A 20,418-nucleotide genomic window follows, 5' to 3' on the forward strand; every position below is an offset into this window, starting at 1 on the left:
GTCAGTAGATGGCGGAGGGTGTGTCAGTCGATGGCGGAGGGTGTGTCAGTCGATGGTGGAGGGTGTGTCAGTGGATGGTGGAGGGTGTGTCAGTGGATGGTGGAGGGTGTGTCAGTGGATGGCGGAGGGTGTGTCAGTGGATGGCGGAGGGTGTGTCAGTCGATGGTGGAGGGTGTGTCAGTCGATGGTGGAGGGTATGTCAGTGGATGGTGGAGGGTGTGTCAGTGGATGGCGGAGGGTGTGTCAGTGGATGGTGGAGGGTGTGTCAGTGGATGGTGGAGGGTGTGTCAGTGGATGGTGGAGGGTGTGTCAGTCGATGGTGTAGGGTGTGTCAGTCGATGGCGGAGGGTGTGTCAGTCTATGGCGGAGGGTGTGTCAGTGGATGGCGAAGGGTGTGTCAGTCGATGGCGGAGAGTGTGTCAGTCTATGGCGGAGGGTGTGTCAGTGGATGGTGGAGGGTGTGTCAGTGGATGGCGGAGGGTGTGTCAGTCGATGGCGGAGGGTGTGTCAGTCGATGGCGGAGGGTGTGTCAGTCGATGGCGGAGGGTGTGTCAGTCGATGGTGTAGGGTGTGTCAGTCGATGGCGGAGGGTGTGTCAGTCGATGGCGGAGGGTGTGTCAGTCGATGGTGTAGGGTGTGTCAGTCGATGGCGGAGGGTGTGTCAGTCGATGGCGGAGGGTGTGTCAGTGGATGGTGGAGGGTGTGTCAGTGGATGGCGGAGGGTGTGCCAGTCGATGGTGTAGGGTGTGTCAGTCGATGGTGGAGGGTGTGTCAGTGGATGGCGGAGGGTGTGCCAGTCGATGGTGTAGGGTGTGTCAGTCGATGGTGGAGGGTGTGTTAGTTGATGGCGGAGGTTGTGTCAGTCGATGGCGAAGGGTGTGTCAGTGGATGGTGGAGGGTGTGTCAGTCGATGGTGTAGGGTGTGTCAGTGGATGGTGGAGGGTGTGTCAGTGGATGGTGGAGGGTGTGTCAGTGTTAATTTAGTAACACATCGATTCATTTTGTAACTGCGGACCGGTCATTTTTGCAAATAATCACAAATTTAGAATTTAATGGCAGCAACACATTACAAAAAATGCATTTTTTACCACTGTGTTACATGGCCTTTCCTTTTAACAACACTCAGTAAAGGTTTGGAGACACATTTTTGAAGTGGAATTCTTTCCCATTCTTGCTTGATGTACAGCTTAAGTTGTTCAACAGTCTCCCTTCTCATATTTTAGCCTTCATATTTTCAATGGGAGACAGGTCTGGACTACAGGCAGGCCAGTCTAGTACCCGCACTCTTTTACTATGAAGCCACGTTGATGTAACACGTGGCTTGGCATTGTCTTGCTGAAATAAGCAGGGGCGTCCTCCGTGAACGTACCATTCGGATGCACTTCCGCACAATCCACGGGGGCAATGACACGCGGTGACGTCACCGTCAAAGGGTGTGGAAATGACATCATCTTGTGGAATGTTTTGAATGAGAACAAAAGCCAAATTAGGTGAGCGATATTTCAAAATCGTTCTCTCCTATAGTGTTTATTTTGGTATTGATTTATTGACCACGCCTTTTTGTTTTATTACTTCCATGAGTGATTGTTTCCTTGATGAAAACAAGCTACTTCAAAAATAAAATATATTTTTATTTATTTATTTTGCTGTTTTTGATCACATGTTAAAGATGTACAATATACATGTTTAACATTCCTTTCTTTCATGAAGACAAGAATATAAGTTGACTTATAGATCGACTGACACACCCTCCGCCATCCACTGACACACCCTCCACCACCCACTGACACACCCTCCACCATCGACTGGCACACCCTCCACCATCGACTGACACACCCTACACCATCGACTGACACACCCTCCACCATCCACTGACACACCCTCCACCATCGACTGACACACCCTCCACCATCCACTGACACACCCTCCACCATCAACTGACACACCCTCCACCATCGACTGACACACCCTCCACCATCGACTGACTTGACACACCCTCCACCATCGACTGACACACCCTCCGCCACCGACTGACACACCCTACACCATCGACTGACACACCCTCCACCATCCACTGACACACCCTCCACCATTGACTGACACACCCTCCACCATCGACTGACACACCCTCCGCCATCGACTGGCACACCCTCCACCATGGACTGACACACCCTCCGCCATCGACTGACACACCCTCCGCCATCGGCTGACACACCCTCCGCCACCGACTGACACACCTTCCGCCATCCACTGACACACCCTCCACCATCGATTGACACACCCTACACCATCGACTGACACACCCTCCACCATGGACTGACACACCCTCCGCCATCCACTGACACACCCTCCGCCATCCACTGACACACCCTCCGCCATCCACTGACACACCCTCCACCATCCACTGACACACCCTCCACCATCGACTGACACACCCTCCGCCACCGACTGACACACCCTCCGCCACCGACTGACACACACTACACCATCGACTGACACACCCTACACCATCGACTGACACACCTTCCGCCATCGACTGACACACCCTCCACCATCCACTGACACACCCTCCACCATTGACTGACACACCCTCCGCCATGGACTGACACACCCTCCACCATCGACTGACACACCCTCCACCATCGACTGACACACCCTCCACCATCGACTGACACACCCTCCACCATCCACTGACACACCCTCCGCCATCCACTGACACACCCTCCACCATGGACTGACACACCCTCCGCCATCCACTGACACACCGTCCGCCATCCACTGACACACCCTCCGCCATCGACTGACACACCCTCCACCATCCACTGACACACCCTCCGCCATCGACTGACACACCGTCCGCCATCCACTGACACACCCTCCACCATCCACTGACACACCCTCCGCCATCGACTGACACACCCGCCACCATCGACTGACACACCCTCCACCATCCACTGACACACCCTCCGCCATCCACTGACACACCCTCCACCATCCACTGACACACCCTCCACCATCCACTATATCCGATGAGTTAATTAATCATTGTGTTACAAAATTAATCGATGTGTTACTAAATTAATCGATAGCTGCAGCCCTGTAGTGTAGTGTGGTTTTATTATGGTCTTAAAAAGGAGCACAAGTAGTCAATAAAAGTGTTTTTTTTTTGTCATTTAAAACCTAATTTAGTCTTTTTTTTTTAATGCGCCTTCATCCTGTCCGTGTGCACGGATTAGGTTCGTGGGATTAGAGACAGATGTAAAGCAGAAATCGAGATCAAATCTAATCCTGTCGCTCTAACCCTCTCTCTCTCTCTCTCTCTCTCTCTGTCACAGTGACATTGGATTAAAGGCGCTACAAGCCACGCCCCTCTCCTCCACTGCGATTGGGCGGGATGTGGGCCGGGTGGCGGGCTGCCGTCCAATAAGGAGGCGGCAGAGGCGGAAGTGGGCTGGTCCGGGCGGAAGTAGGCGTTTCCGGGCAGATGTTGCGTGAAAAGAGCGAGGTCAAGCTCCTTCGGAATATCTCGAGTGGACGCACGAAGACACGCTAAAGGTGAGCCCGGATTAAACTTTATTTCGGTGCTGTTCACTTCAAGAATGACGTTTTATTCACGGCAATGTCTTCATTGTTTGGTTTTTTTTTTTAACCAAACTTTCACCGAGTCATTAATGTTTGCTAATGTTAGCTAAACATGCATTAGCTTAAGCATTAAACCGCTTTAAGAGGCATTTAATCGTATTTGTCTACGATTATTATCCTATTTCTTCGCTAAGAATATAATTTCAAAACTCGTTTCCGGGCCAGGACCTAAAGGTCATACCTTGCGTCCTGTTAATCTGCAATCCGCACCAGCTCCGGAGCAGGTGCGGAGCATAATAATCACACTCGGCAGGAGACTTTGCTCCTTTTTTTTTGTTTCTTTTTTCTTTTTGCAGGCAGATATTTGACGGTTCGTGGCCAAATTCGGGAAAGAGGCTGACTTTGGATTCGCCTGACCGACTGTTTAGTGCAAACATGGCAGAGAAGTGGTCACAACAAAGCACCACTGCCCTGATACTGTTACTCATGATATCATTAACGACTGATACTGTCACTCATGATATCATTAACCACTGTAATTATCCCAAGTACTCTCAAGGTCGCCTTTAAAAAAAACAAAAAAAAACTTCCTGTTTCTTCCAGCCTAGCTTTTCTTTACTTTCACTTTCACTTTCAATCCAATCCACTTGATTTATGTAGCACATTTAAACACCAAACATTTTTCCGCACAAACATATGAAAACAAGTTTCAATTAGCTCCACCAATGACTGAATAAAAAAACAATATAAAAATGAACATGATTAAAAAACGATTTTAGTGACGTGAACTATATTTATATAGCGCTTTTCTCTCGTGACTCAAAGCACTTTTACATAGTGACACACAATATCTAAGTTACATTTAAAGCATCACAAAGTGTCTTGCCCAAGGACACAAGCAGTGACTAGGATGGCGGAAGCGGGGATCGAACCTGGAACCCTCAAATGTCACAAGGTGGGGAGGGGGAAATCCACAATGTTGTGTTTGAGACCAGACCACGCCTCTACTTTAACACAGAATATTAACCAGGCTCGCACAATACACACTCGGTATACAATATCAATGCTATAAATTTGTATAGCGGCTAACGTCCCTCCACAGTGCAAAGCAATGATGTGCCGGGTGATACTGCGATATCAATTCCGGATCTTTATGCTCTAATATCAATTCTCGAATCAAAATATTGATACTTTTGGTGTCCAAACTTTTTCCACTTAGGGCCGAATACTGAAAAGTCAAAGTATGCAGAGGAAATATAGATTTTTTTTTTTTTAATATGAAAAAAAAAATGCTTAAAACATATATTGTGTGAGCTTTGTGTTATAGGTGACTAAGTATAATATTATCAAATATTAGTTAGAACATTCCATATTTTCTCATTACATACCGATTTTTTTCCCTCTTTTCTTACATTTTTACTATTGTTTTTTTGTCCCGCTGTAAGAATATAATAACAATTAAAGCTGCAAGCAGCGTTGGTCGGGCCCGCGTATTTGGCAGGTGCTAGTCCTAAGTGTCCCAATACTTTTGTCCAGTTTTAGTCCCAAGTGTCCCAATACTTTTGGCAAGTTGTAGTCCTAAGTGTCCCAATACTTTTGTCAAGTTGTAGTCCCAAGTGTCCCAATACTTTTGTCCAGTTTTCGGCCTAAGTGTCCCAATACTTTTGTCCAGTTTTCGGCCTAAGTGTCCCAATACTTTTGTCCGGTGGTAGTCCTAAGTGTCCCAATACTTTTGTCTAGTTTTAGTCCCAAGTGTCCCAATACTTTTGTCCAGTTTTCGGCCTAAGTGTCCCAATACTTTTGTCCAGTTTTCAGCCTAAGTGTCCCAATACTTTTGTCAAGTTGTAGTCCCAAGTGTCCCAATACTTTTGTCCAGTTTTCGGCCTAAGTGTCCCAATACTTTTGTCCAGTTTTCAGCCTAAGTGTCCCAATACTTTTGGCAAGTTGTAGTCCTAAGTGTCCCAATACTTTTGTCAAGTTGTAGTCCCAAGTGTCCCAATACTTTTGTCCAGTTTTCGGCCTAAGTGTCCCAATACTTTTGTCCAGTTTTCGGCCTAAGTGTCCCAATACTTTTGTCCGGTGGTAGTCCTAAGTGTCCCAATACTTTTGTCTAGTTTTAGTCCCAAGTGTCCCAATACTTTTGTCCAGTTTTCGGCCTAAGTGTCCCAATACTTTTGTCCAGTTTTCAGCCTAAGTGTCCCAATACTTTTGTCAAGTTGTAGTCCCAAGTGTCCCAATACTTTTGTCCAGTTTTCGGCCTAAGTGTCCCAATACTTTTGTCCAGTTTTCGGCCTAAGTGTCCCAATACTTTTGTCCGGTGGTAGTCCTAAGTGTCCCAATACTTTTGTCTAGTTTTAGTCCCAAGTGTCCCAATACTTTTGTCCAGTTTTCGGCCTAAGTGTCCCAATACTTTTGTCAAGTTTTCAGCCTAAGTGTCCCAATACTTTTGGCAAGTTGTAGTCCCAAGTGTCCCAATACTTTTGTCAAGTTGTAGTCCCAAGTGTCCCAATACTTTTGTCCAGTTTTCGGCCTAAGTGTCCCAATACTTTTGTCCAGTTTTCGGCCTAAGTGTCCCAATACTTTTGTCCGGTGGTAGTCATAAGTGTCCCAATACTTTTGTCTAGTGTACCTACCTTGTCTGCATTGTGTGGGCACGCTGGTGCTTCCTGCTTTTAAGCAGCCATCTTAAAAAAACAGCAGCGCAGCGGGTCTTTGAAGGGTCATAAAATCAAAACCGGAGCAGGTATTAAAACGCTGTTCTGTTATTTTATACACAAGGGTTTAATCTCTCTCCTGTGTTAGTTTGAAGCCGAAACGACAAACGCGCTCAGAGGAGATAGATTTTGAAGGAAGGTGACCGGTTTTTACAAAAAAATTGTTTTGAAGGGGGAATAGCAAACTTCCTGTTGATTTTTGCTGGGGGTTGTCAATTTATGAAATGTAGGTCTAAGTGAGACCTACATAGAGGTTTTTGTTTCATGTCTCTCCGACCTTCCCAGTGGGAGTTACAGGCAGTTTTGTCATTTTTTTCTTCTGAGGAGCAGTTTTTTCTGTGTTCTATTCAAAAATTGCGGTAGAGCGCAATTTTGAGATTTGGGGTTAGGTTTTTTCATTAGATCGCAATTTCTGCTAGTCCTGATGTGTGAGTTTTGAAGCGTGTTAAGGGGGTCAAATTACAGCTCAAAGAGGCAAAAGTGACTGTTTTTAGTACTTTTTTGTCTTGAAGGGGGAATTGCCAGCTTCCTGTTGATTTTAGCCCGACAATGTACTATTATGAAATGTAGGTCTAAGTCAGACCTACATAGAGGTTTTTGTTTCATGTCTCTCCGACCTTCCTAGTGGGAGTTACAGGCAGTCTAGTTTTTTTGTTTTTTCCTAGGGGGCGCTAGAGCGCAATTTTGAGTTTTGTGGTTCGTTTTTTTTTTTAAAAAGGCAATTTTCGCAGGTCCTGATGTGTGGGTCAAATATGGTGAGTTTTGAAGCATGTTAAGTGGGTCAAATTACAGTTTAATGTGGCGGCGGAAGAATAAAGAATAAAACCTTACAAATTCAATAGGTCCTTATGTCCCATTGCATAAGGACTCCCAAAGGGAGTCCTTATGCAATGGGCCATGCGGGCCCTAATAATAATATGATTGTGTAACTACATAACCTCCTGTGTCAAATATTCTGCCTGTACACAAATATTCATGTTCAGTTACATATTCAACAGTGTTTATTATGCTTGTTATCATTTTTCAAAGTAATTCATAAGTTAGTTGTATTTTATTTTTCTAATTAAGTAACTAAACTTTTGTTCACATTTTAAGTGTATTTAAGTTTTTTGAGAAAACGCACTGATTTGTATTTTTTTTAATTTTTTTTGTCAGATGTCGTTTGCCAGTGACAAGCTGTATAAGAGTAATTCAGTGGTCAATTGTGCGGAATATGTACTGTACAAAATAGCGATACTTTTGGTGTCCAAAAGTAAAGTAAAAAACCACCAAGGGCCGAATACTGAAAAGTCAAAGTATGCGGAGGTCATATTGATTTTTTATTTTTTTTTATTAAAAAATAAAATAAAAAAATGCTTAAAGCATATATTGTGTCAGCTTTGTATTATAAATGAGTAAGTATAATATTATAAAATATTAGTTAAAACATTCCATACCGCTTTTTTCCTCTTTTTCTTACATTTTTACTATTGTTTTGTCCCGCTATAAGAATATAATAATAATAATCATCATCATCAAATATTCAAGTTCAGTTACATATTCAACAGTGTTTATCATGGTTGTTGTCATTTTTCTAAGTAATTCATAAGTTCGTTTTATTTTATTTTTTCTAATTAAGTAACTACATTTTTGTTTATATTTTAAGTATATTTTAGTTTTTTGAGAGAGAGCTTCTAATATTTTACATCAAGGGTGTCTAAACGTTTTCCATCACTTAAAAGTCAAGTGTGCGGGGGCCATTTTGATGTTGTTGTTTTTTTTACTTAAAAAAAGGATAATTGATTTAAAAAAAATCCGTTTTTATTTAATTAATTAATACAAAAAAATTTTGGAAGGTGGGGGTCAAAAGTGTTTTTCTCATTACTTGTGTTATGATTTCCCTGTCAAATGAATACATAAATATTATATAAAACAATAAAGCCAATATTGACATAAAATAAAACAAATACTGATTTTTATTATTATTATTATTATATTTTAAGTATATTTTAGTTTTTTGAGAGAGAGCTTCTAATATTTTACATCAAGGGTGTCTAAACGTTTTCCATCACTTAAAAGTCAAGTGTGCGGGGGCCATTTTGATGTTGTTTTTTTTACTTAAGAAAAAAGGAGATTAAAAATTATAATAATTTTTATTTAATTAATTAATTAATTAATGTATTTATTTGTAATTTTTTGGGGGGGGCAAAAGTGTTTGTTTCTCAGTACTTGTGTTTCCCTGTCAAATGAATAAAGAAATAATATATAAAAAAATAAAGCCAATATTGACATGAAATTTAAAAAAAAACACTGATTTTTATTATTATTATATTTTAAGTATATTTTAGTTTTTTGAGAGAGAGCTTCTAATATTTTAGATCAAAGGTGTCTAAACGTTTTCCATCACTTAAAAGTCAAGTGTGCAGAGGCCTTTTTTATGTTGGTTTTTTTTACTTAAAAAAAGGAGATTTACAAATAAAAAAAATTACAATTAATTTTTATTTAATTAATTAATTAATGTTTTTTTTTGGTTTTTTTTGGTGTGGCGGGGCAAAAGTGTTTGTTTCTCAGTACTTGTATTATGATTTCCCTGTCAAATGAATAAATAAATATTATATAAAAAAATAAAGCCAATATTGACATAAAATAAAAAACTGACTGATTTTTATTATTATTATTATTTATTATTATATTTTAAGTAAATGTTAGTTTTTTGAGAGAGAGCTTCTAATATTTTATATCAAGGGTGTCTAAACGTTCTCCATCACTTAAAAGTCAAGTGTGCGGGGGCCATTTTCATGTTTGTTTTTTTTATTTAAAAACAAAAGGAGATTTATAAAAAATAATTAAATACATTTTTAATTAATTTATTTATTTGTTGGGTTTTTTGAGGGTGGAGGGAAAAAGTGTCTGTTTCTCAGTACAATTATTATGATTTCCCTATCAAATGAATACATAAATATTATATATAAAAAAAAAAAAAAAAGCCAACATTTAAGAAAACAAAACGCACTGAATTTTTAATTATTTTTTTTTGTCAGATGTCTTTTGCCAGTGACAAGCTGTATAACGGCTACCTGAGGACCAACATGCCGACCATTGTGAGCACGGTCAAAGTGAGAGAGATGGTGGTCCATTTGCCGTGTCTGACCGCTCACGACAGGGTGAGTTCTTCCATCTGACACTTAGGTTTTGGACTGGAACTCATTTATGGGAAAGAGATTGAAAGGGACAAGCGGTGGAAAAAATGGATGGATGGATGGAGATTGATCAGTAATGAACTATTTTGGAGCAAATGAACATGGTTAAAATTCAACTGCGACACAGGACTGGATCACAATTTGCCATTATGTTACCAGAGCCGGAGCAGGGAGGGGCTAAGAATACCAGCTCTTTCTGCTCGAATATGGATTCTCAAGTCAAAATACTTTTTGAGTTAATTGAGTGGAAAAAAAGTAACTGAGCTCGTGTACAATGTCTGGAATGTGACTTACTTTTTATTCTAACAGTAGTTTTTATCATTTCCTTTTATTATGGTTTGAAACACAATTATTTTCACCTTGTATGATTTTGTCCTGCTTTTTTCTGTGGCATTAGCTTGGCTATATTGTTATTCACGCCACTACTGCGACCATCTGTCTTATGTTTCCCTAGTTTGTGTTCATTTCCTGTGTAGCGCTCTTATTTTTGCGTCCTTTTCCTGCGCTCTTTCCCCTCCTGTGTTGGATATATTTCAATATTTGTCTTAGCTGCACGTCATCCTCCTGTCCCCTGCATCTTGGGCTTCCAACTACTGCAGCCAGGACTCAATATACTTCAGAGCTTGAAATAAATAAATATATAATAATACATCCTATTGGATAATAAATATAATGTTAAATAAATACATAATATAATATTAAAAAAATAGGTAATAATAATATTATACAATGCATAATAATAATAATAAATAAATAACTGTATTGTTTTTTAAATGTTTGTTGATTTTCGACATATAAAGTCCAGAAATACAATTAAACACATGTCAAATGTTCTTTTTTCTCCCCTTAACAAGTTACCCACAAATATTATATATAAAATGCGATACAATAAAAAAAAAAGCCACAGACAACTGCACTTCTCAGTGTCTCCAACAAATAAATATATAATAATAAATTATATTAGATAATAGATACAATATTAAATGATTAGAAATAAATAAATGTATAATAATGAATTATAATACATAGTTAATATCATATTAAATAAATAAATATATAATAATACATTATATTAGATAATAAATATAATAAATAATTTGAAATAAATAAATATATAATAGATTACATTATGGGTTATGAATTTTAGATTATTGTATATAATAAATATAATATTAAATAAATATGTAATATAATATTTTTTATTGTAATAATTTGGCAATATTATATCATGAATAATAATAATAAATAAATAACTATTTTTAATGCACAACTTTTTATTTTTTTATGTTTCTTGATCGGCTTTTTGACACATACAATTAAACACATGTCAAATGTTTTTTTTTCTCCCTTTAACAAGTTACCCACAAATATTATATATTAAATACGATACAATAAAAAAAAAAAAAAATGCATCATGAAGCCACAGACAACTGCACTTCTCAGTGTCTCCAACAAATAAATATATAATAATAAATTATATTAGATAATAAATACAATATTAAATAATTAGAAATAAATAAATATATAATAATGAATTATATTACATAGTTAATATCATATTAAATAAATAAATATATAATAATACATTATATTAGATAATAAATATAATAAATAATTTGAAATAAATAAATATATAATAGATTACATTATTGGTTATGAATTTTAGATGATTTTATATAATAAATATAATATTAAATAAATATGTAATATAATATTTTGTGTTGTAATAATTTGGCAATATTATGTCATGAATAATAATAATAAATAAATAACTATTTTTAATGCACAACCTTTTATTTTTTTATGTTTCTTGATCGGCTTTTCGACATATACAGTCCAGAAATACAATGAATCACATGTCAGATGTTCTTTGTTCAAGTTACTCACAAACATTATATATAAAATAAGATACAATTTATAAAAAAAAAAAAAAAAAAAAAAAAAAAAAATGCATCATGAAGCCACAGACAACTGCACTTCTCAGTGTACCCAACAAATAAATATATAATAATAAATTATATTAGATAATAAATATAACATTAAATAATTTTAAATAAATAAATATATAATAATAAATTATATTAGATAGTGAATATCATATTAAATAAATAAATATATAATAATACATTATATTAGATAGTAAATATAATGTTAAATAATTTGAAATAAATAAATATATAATAATACATCCTATTGGATAATAAATATAATGTTAAATAAATACGTAATATAATATTTTAAAAAATCGGTAATAATAATATTATACAATGCATAATAATAATAATAAATAAATAACTGTATTCTTAATGCAAAACTTTTTTTTTTAAATGTTTGTTGATTTTTGACATATAAAGTCCAGAAATACAATTAAACACATGTCAAATGTTTTTTTTTCTCCCCTTAACCAGTTACCCACAAATATTATATATAAAATGCGATACAATAAAAAAAAAAAGCCACAGACAACTGCACTTCTCAGTGTCTCCAACAAATAAATATATAATAATAAATTATATTAGATAATAAATACAATATTAAATAATTAGAAATAAATAAATATATAATAATGAATTATATTAGATAGTTAATATCATATTAAATAAATGAATATATAATACATTATATTTGATAATAAATATAATAAATAATTTGAAATAAATAAATATATAATAGATTACATTATGGGTTATGAATTTTAGATTATTTTATATAATAAATATAATATTAAATAAATATGTAATATAATATTTTTTATTGTAATAATTTGGCAATATTATATCATGAATAATAATAATAATAAATAAATAACTATTTTTAATGCGCAACTTTTTATTTTTTTATGTTTCTTGATCGGCTTTTCGACATATACAGTCCATGTCAGATGTTCTTTGTTCAAGTTACCCACAAACATTATATATAAAATAAGATACAATTTAAAAAAAATAAAAAATAAAAAGCATCATGAAGCCACAGACAACTGCACTTCTCGGTGTACCCAACAAATAAATATATAATAATAAATTATATTAGATAATAAATATAATATTAAATAATTTTAAATAAATAAATATATAATAATAAATTATATTAGATAGTAAATATCATATTAAATAAATAAATATATAATAATACATTATATTAGATAGTAAATATAATGTTAAATAATTTGAAATAAATATATAATAATAGATTATATTAGATAATTAATATAATATTAAATATGTAATATAATATTTTAAAATTTGGTAATATTATATAATGAATAATAATAAATAACTATTTTTAATGCACAACTTTTTCTTTCCTTTTTTTTATGTTTGTTGATCGGCTTTTCGACATATACAGTATTTACATGAGTTTCGAAAAAGCTGGCACAAGTGGCAAAAAAGACTGAGACAGTCGAGGAATGCTCATCCAACACTTATTTGGAACATCCCGCGGGTGAACAGGCTAATTGGGAACAGGTGGGTGCCATGGTTGGGTATAAAAGCAGCTTCCATGAAATGCTCACTCGTTCACAAACAAGGACGGGGCGAGGGTCGCCACTTTGTCAACAAATGCCTGAGCAAATTGTTTAAGAACAACATTTCTCAACCAGCTATTGCAAGGAATTTAGGGATTTCAACATCTACGCTCCGTAATATCATCAAAAGGTTCAGAGAATCTGGACAAATCACTGCACGTACGCGGCAAGGCCTAAAACCAACATTGAATGCCCGTGACCTTGGATCCCTCAGGCGGTACTGCATCAAAAAGCGACATAGGTGTGTAAAGGATATCACCACATGGGCTCAGGGACACTTCAGAAACCCACTGCTAGTAACTACAGTTGGTCGCTACATCTGTAAGTGCAAGTTAAAACTCTACTATGCAGAGCCAAAGCCATTTATCAACAACACCCAGAAGCGCTGCCGTCTTCCCGACTCCACATTTCAAATTGTTTTTGGAAACTGTGGAAGTCGTGTCCTCCGGATCAAAGAGGAAAAAGAACCATCCGGACTGTTCTAGGCGCAGAGTGGAAAAGCCAGCATGTGTGATGGTATGGGGGTGTGTTAGTGCCCAAGACATGGGTAACTTACACATCTGTGAAGGCGCCATTAATGCTGAAAGGTACATACAGGTTTTGGAGCAACATATGTTGCCATCCAAGCAACGTTATCATGGACGCCCCTGCTTATTTCAGCAAGACAATGCCAAGCCACGTGTTACAACAGCGTGGCTTCGTAGTAAAAGAGTGCAGGTACTAGACTGGCCTGCCTGTAGTCCAGACATTCAAAATGTGTGGTGCAATATGAAGGCTAAAATATGAGAAGGGAGACTGTTGAACAACTTAAACTGTACATCAAGCAAGAATGGGAAAGAATTCCACTTCAAAAATGTGTCTCCAAACCTTTACTGAGTGTTGTTAAAAGGAAAGGCCATGTAACACAGTGGTATATTCTAAGTTAATGATTATTTGCAAAAAATAAGAAAGTTTCTCAGTGTGAACATGAAATATTTTGTCTTTGCAGTCTATTCAATTGAATATAAGTTGAAAAGGATTTGTTGTATTCTCTTTTTATTTACCATTTACACAACGTGACAACTTCACTGGTTTGTTTTTTTTTTTGGTTTTTTTAATTGATTCCTATTAAAAAAAAAAAGTTAATTTTGAAAAATGTTGTGAAAAATTTGTTTTGTTTTATTTATGAATCGATTCAGAATCGGGATGAATAAGAATTGCAATTTGGATGCGAAACAAACAAGATCATGTCAAAAACAATGAATAAAAGTGTCAGGTTCAAACACTGATGACATCTATTAAACAGACAAGAAGCAAGGAATTAAACTGAGACAGAATCAATTTTACCGTATTTTTCGAACTATAAGTGGCATGTTTTTTTCGTAGTTTGGCCGGGGGTGCGACTTATACTCAGGAGCGACTTATGTGTGAAATTATTAACACATTAGCGTAAAATATTAAATAATATTACCGTATTTTTCGGACTAAGTCGCAGTTTTTGTCATAGTTTGGCCGGGCTACAGTGCGACTTATATATGTTTTTTTCCTTATTTATTAAGCATTTTCGGCCGGTGCGACTTATACTCCGAAAAATACGGTAGCTCATTGAGGAGAAACGTCTGTGCTCTACTCTTTGTACAGTCTTCTGCCACGCTCTGACGAAAGATTGCACGCCTCCTCTTTTATTTGGACTTTCCCTGATTACATGGCAACAGCTGTTTCTAAGGGAGGTGGGTCGTAAACAGCCGTCGCCTTTTGGTTACAAAACAGTTCAAAGAAAAGATGCCCGGAGTGGGTGGTCAGGTCCTGCTTCCTCTCCGCTTTGTAGATCTCGGGTGAAGACAAAATCTTCCTGTGGATTTACAACAGATCAAAGAAACCGACACCTTCATGTTGCTCCCCCATCCTACACAGTGGAGTTTTACAAGCCTTTTGATTGGTAAGATCGAAGATAGCTTTTGTCTGCTCGCCGGGAACTCATTGAAACACAACGTTTTGTGATAACTTAGATCAGGGGTGCTCATTACGTCGATCGCGAGCTACCGGTCGATCGTGGAGGGTGTGTCAGTCGATCACCAGCCAGGCATTAAAAAAATAGTCCTAAAAATGAGCGATCATAAATCTTCACTATGACGTCACTTTCGTCGCTTGATTGACATTCACGGCACCCGAGGGTCTTCTGAGATGACGCTGGCTGCTGCCAGCTCATTAAAATTACCGACAGGAAGGCGAGAAACACTTTATTTCAACAGACTCTGGCGCCGTACCTGTCGTCAAAACTCCAAAGACCGACTGCACAGTTGCGCTACCAAAATAAGAGTCTCAGAAAGCTGGCGTGCACAAGCTAGCAAGCTACGGAGTTTGCCGACAATGTATTTCTTGTAAAGTGTATACAGAGGAGTACGGAAGCTGGACAAATAAGATGCCAAAAAGCAACCACTTTCATGTGGTATTGGACAGAAAGGAGGACTTTTTTTCTCTTCCATTCGAAAATGCGGACCTTATCATCACCACTGTCTGATTCCTATCAATGCAAGTCATCAGAATCAGGTAATACACCAACTTATATTCTTGTCTTCATGAAAGAAAGGAATCTATATGTGTTAAACATGCTTGTATTATCTTTAAACACCTTTAACTTATTAACAATATTAACTATATGTGTTAAACATGCTTGTATTATCTTTAAACACATTTAACTTATTAACAATATTAACTATATGTGTTAAACATGCTTGTATTATCTTTAAACACCTTTAACTTATTAACAATATTAACAATATGTGTTAAACATGCTTGTATTATCTTTAAACACCTTTAACTTATTAACAATATTAACTATATGTGTTAAACATGCTTGTATTATCTTTAAACACCTTTAACTTATTAACAATATTAACAATATGTGTTAAACATGCTTGTATTATCTTTAAACACCTTTAACTTGTTAACAATATTAACTATATGTGTTAAACATGCTTGTATTATCTTTAAACACCTTTAACTTATTAACAATATTAACTATATGTGTTAAACATGCTTGTATTATTTTTAAACACCTTTAACTTATTAACAATATTAACTATATGTGTTAAACATGCTTGTATTATCTTTAAACACCTTTAACTTGTTAACAATATTAACTATATGTGTTAAACATGCTTGTATTATCTTTAAACACCTTTAACTTGTTAACAATATTAACTATATGTGTTAAACATGCTTGTATTATCTTTAAACACCTTTAACTTATTAACAATATTAACTATATGTGTTAAACATGCTTGTATTATTTTTAAACACCTTTAACTTATTAACAATATTAACTATATGTGTTAAACATGCTTGTATTATCTTTAAACACCTTTAACTTGTTAACAATATTAACTATATGTATTAAACATGCTTGTATTATCATTAAACACCTTTAATTTTTTAACAATATTAATTATATGAGTTAAACATGCTTTCATTATCTTTAAACACCTTTTACTTGTTAACAATATTAACTATATGTATTAAACATACTTGTATTATCTTTAAACACCTTTAACTTGTTAACAATATTAACTATATGTGTTAAACATGCTTGTATTATCATTAAACACCTTTAACTTGTTAACAAGATTAACTATATGTGTTAAACATGCTTGCATTATCATTAAACACCTTTAACTTGTTAACAAAAACATATATTTCATAAATAAGTAAATATAAATTATATATATGAATGAGGTAGATCCCCATGACTTGATCAATTGAAAAGTAGCTCGCCTGCAGAAAAAGTGTGAGCACCCCTGACTTAGATAATAATAGTAATAGATTTTATTTGTAAAAAGCACTTTACATTGAGTAAACAACCTCAAAGTGCTACAGTGTATAAAAAAATAAAAAGATATAAATAAAAATCAAAACTAGAACAGCAAAATAGCTAAAACTAGTATGCATATATCTAAAAAAAAAGGCTTTTTTTTTTTTTAAAGAAGGGTTTTTAAGTCTTTTTTAAAAGCATCCACAGTCTGTGGTGCCCTCAGGCGGTCAGGGAGAGCGTTCCACAGACTGGGAGCGGCGTAGCAGAAAGCCCGGTCTCCCATTGTTTGTAGCTTTGTCCTCGGAGGTTAGCCTGTCAGATACAATTATTCTGACAAAAAGTTATTTTTTTCCCTTCAAAATTTGAGCTATTGTTGTGTATTCGGTTTTTAGCCAGTCGAATTATGGGCTGGAGCACACGTATATGTCATGTAGGTTCCTGCTATGGGACGTACTTTTGGGCTGTGTAGGGTTGGGGGATATATATATTTTTGAGCGTGTACATGCAAAAATAACAAAAAATTAAAGCTGCAAGCAGCATTGGTCGGGCCCGCGTATTTGGCAGGTGCTAGTCCTAAGTGTCCCAATACTTTTGTCAAGTTTTAGTCCCAAGTGTCCCAATACTTTTGTCCAGTGTACCTACCTTGTCTGCATTGTGTGGGCACGCTGGTGCTTCCTGCTTTTAAGCAGCCATCTTAAAACAACAGCAGCGCAGCAGCATCAGCGCAGCGGTTCTTTGAAGGCTCATAAAATCAAAACCGGAGCAGTTATAAAAACGCGCTTGTGTAGTTTTAATCACAAGGATTCAATCTCTCTCCTGTGTTAGTTTGAAGCCGAAACGACAAACGTGCTCAGAGGAGATAGTTTTTGACGGAAGGTGACCGGTTTTTACAAAAATGTTGTGTTGAAGGGGGAATAGCAAACTTCCTGTAGATTTTTGCTGGGGGTTGTCAATTTATGAAATGTAGGTCTAAGTGAGACCTACGGAAAGGTTTTAGTTTCATGTCTCTCCGACCTTCCCAGTGGGAGTTACAGGCAGTTTTGTCATTTTTCTTCTTCCGAGGAGCAGTTTTTTGTCGGTTTTATTCAAAAATTGCTCTAGAGCTCAATTTTGAGATTTGGGGTTAGGGTTTTTTTGTAGATCGCAATGTTTGCCAGTCCTGATGTTTGCGTTCAGTTTGGTGAGTTTTGAAGCATGTTAAGGGGGTCAAATTAAAGCTCAAAAAGGCAAAAGTGACTGATTTTACTAAAATTTAGTGTTGAAGGGGGAATAGCAAACTTCCTGTAGATTTTTGGCCGAGGAAATAAATTAATAAAATTTAAGTCTAAGTGAGACCTACATAGAGGTTTTTGTTTCATGTCTCTACGACATTCGTACTGGGAGTTAGAAAAAGTTTACTTTGTAGGGGTGCAATTTTGAGTTTTGGGGTTTGGTTTTTTTACCAAAGAGTTTTGTTCGAGTTTATTTATGTGTGCGTCAAATTTGGTGAGTTTTGAAGCATGTTAAGGGGGTCAAAGTACCGCGCAAAGCTGCGGAATAAGAAAGAATAATAATAAAACCTTACAAATTCAATAGGTCCTTATGTCCCATTGCATAAGGACTCCCTGTGGGAGTCCTTATGTCCCATTGCATAAGGACTCCCTGTGGGAGTCCTTATGCAATGGGCCATGCGGGACCTAATAAAACCTTACAAATTCAATAGGTCCTTATGTCCCATTGCATAAGGACTCCCTGTGGGAGTCCTTATGCAATGGGCCATGCGAGCCCTAATAAAACCTTACAAATTCAATAGGTCCTTATGTCCCATTGCATAAGGACTCCCTGTGGGAGTCCTTATGCAATGGGCCATGCGGGCCCTAATAAAACCTTACAAATTCAATAGGTCCTTATGTCCCATTGCATAAGGACTCCCTGTGGGAGTCCTTATGCAATGGGCCATGCGGGCCCTAATAAAACCTTACAAATTCAATAGGTCCTTATGTCCCATTGCATAAGGACTCCCTGTGGGAGTCCTTATGTCCCATTGCATAAGGACTCCCTGTGGGAGTCCTTATGCAATGGGCCATGCGGGCCCTAATAAAACCTTACAAATTCAATAGGTCCTTATGTCCCATTGCATAAGGACTCCCTGTGGGAGTCCTTATGCAATGGGCCATGCGGGCCCTAATAAAACCTTACAAATTCAATAGGTCCTTATGTCCCATTGCATAAGGACTCCCTGTGGGAGTCCTTATGTCCCATTGCATAAGGACTCCCTGTGGGAGTCCTTATGCAATGGGCCATGCGGGCCCTAATAAAACCTTACAAATTCAATAGGTCCTTATGTCCCATTGCATAAGGACTCCCTGTGGGAGTCCTTATGCAATGGGCCATGCGGGCCCTAATAAAACCTTACAAATTCAATAGGTCCTTATGTCCCATTGCATAAGGACTCCCTGTGGGAGTTCTTATGCAATGGGCCATGCGGGCCCTAATAAAACCTTACAAATTCAATAGGTCCTTATGTCCCATTGCATAAGGACTCCCTGTGGGAGTCCTTATGCAATGGGCCATGCGGGCCCTAATAAAACCTTACAAATTCAATAGGTCCTTATGTCCCATTGCATAAGGACTCCCTGTGGGAGTCCTTATGCAATGGGCCATGCGGGCCCTAATAAAACCTTACAAATTCAATAGGTCCTTATGTCCCATTGCATAAGGACTCCCTGTGGGAGTCCTTATGCAATGGGCCATGCGAGCCCTAATAAAACCTTACAAATTCAATAGGTCCTTATGTCCCATTGCATAAGGACTCCCTGTGGGAGTCCTTATGTCCCATTGCATAAGGACTCCCTGTGGGAGTCCTTATGCAATGGGCCATGCGGGCCCTAATAAAACCTTACAAATTCAATAGGTCCTTATGTCCCATTGCATAAGGACTCCCTGTGGGAGTCCTTATGCAATGGGCCATGCGGGCCCTAATAAAACCTTACAAATTCAATAGGTCCTTATGTCCCATTGCATAAGGACTCCCTGTGGGAGTCCTTATGCAATGGGCCATGCGGGCCCTAATAAAACCTTACAAATTCAATAGGTCCTTATGTCCCATTGCATAAGGACTCCCTGTGGGAGTCCTTATGCAATGGGCCATGCGGGCCCTAAAAAGAGGTTAATGTGGTATGGATGTGGTGTGTGTGCTTGCAGGAGACCATCGAGGCCAAGAGGGAGATGTGTGGCAATTTTGACGGCATGGTTCTTCTTCTGGACTGCCTGAAAAGGAGGGAGAGCTGGCCCGAGCACTTTATCAAAGCGCTGGAGATGTGCGAGCACACCGGCATCGCGGCTGAGGTCCGGGCGGAATACGACACTCTGAGGGGCGCCCACAGTAAGCCTTGTTGCACACATTATTGTCAGCTTCAAACACTGATGACATCCATTAAACAAGACAAGAGGCAAACAACCAAACAGAGGCAGAATTCAATTTGGAGGAGAAAACGTGTCGACCTGTAACCTCTTACAGTGTCACCCACGCATCTTTATTTGACTTTCTCCCCCCACCTGAACCACAGCTGCTTTCAGAGGGAAGTGGGTCGTAAACAGCGTTGCCTTTGGTTACCGAACAGTTCAAAAGAAGAGGTCGTAAAATAGTTC

General features: G+C 37.5%; 1 protein-coding gene across 3 annotated transcripts in view; it reads left to right on the forward strand.

Annotated features, from left to right (window-relative positions):
* The first annotated feature begins 3,429 nt into the window (after nt 1-3,429).
* The window catches only part of mavs (mitochondrial antiviral signaling protein), a 36,877-nt gene continuing 19,888 nt past the window's right edge, over nt 3,430-20,418 (forward strand). For all 3 annotated transcript variants that reach the window (XR_009817959.1, XR_009817960.1, XM_061987666.1), the window contains exons 1-3: nt 3,430-3,555; nt 9,317-9,439; nt 19,972-20,152. Coding sequence is in view for 1 of the 3 variants with exons in the window: in XM_061987666.1 (XP_061843650.1) it covers nt 9,317-9,439; nt 19,972-20,152 (304 nt within the window). In the remaining 2 variants the exon portion in view is untranslated. The remainder of the gene's footprint in view (nt 3,556-9,316; nt 9,440-19,971; nt 20,153-20,418) is intronic.

This window comes from Nerophis lumbriciformis, linkage group LG26, assembly GCF_033978685.3.
Source record: "Nerophis lumbriciformis linkage group LG26, RoL_Nlum_v2.1, whole genome shotgun sequence".
In the NCBI taxonomy this organism is placed as follows: Eukaryota; Metazoa; Chordata; class Actinopteri; order Syngnathiformes; family Syngnathidae; genus Nerophis; species Nerophis lumbriciformis.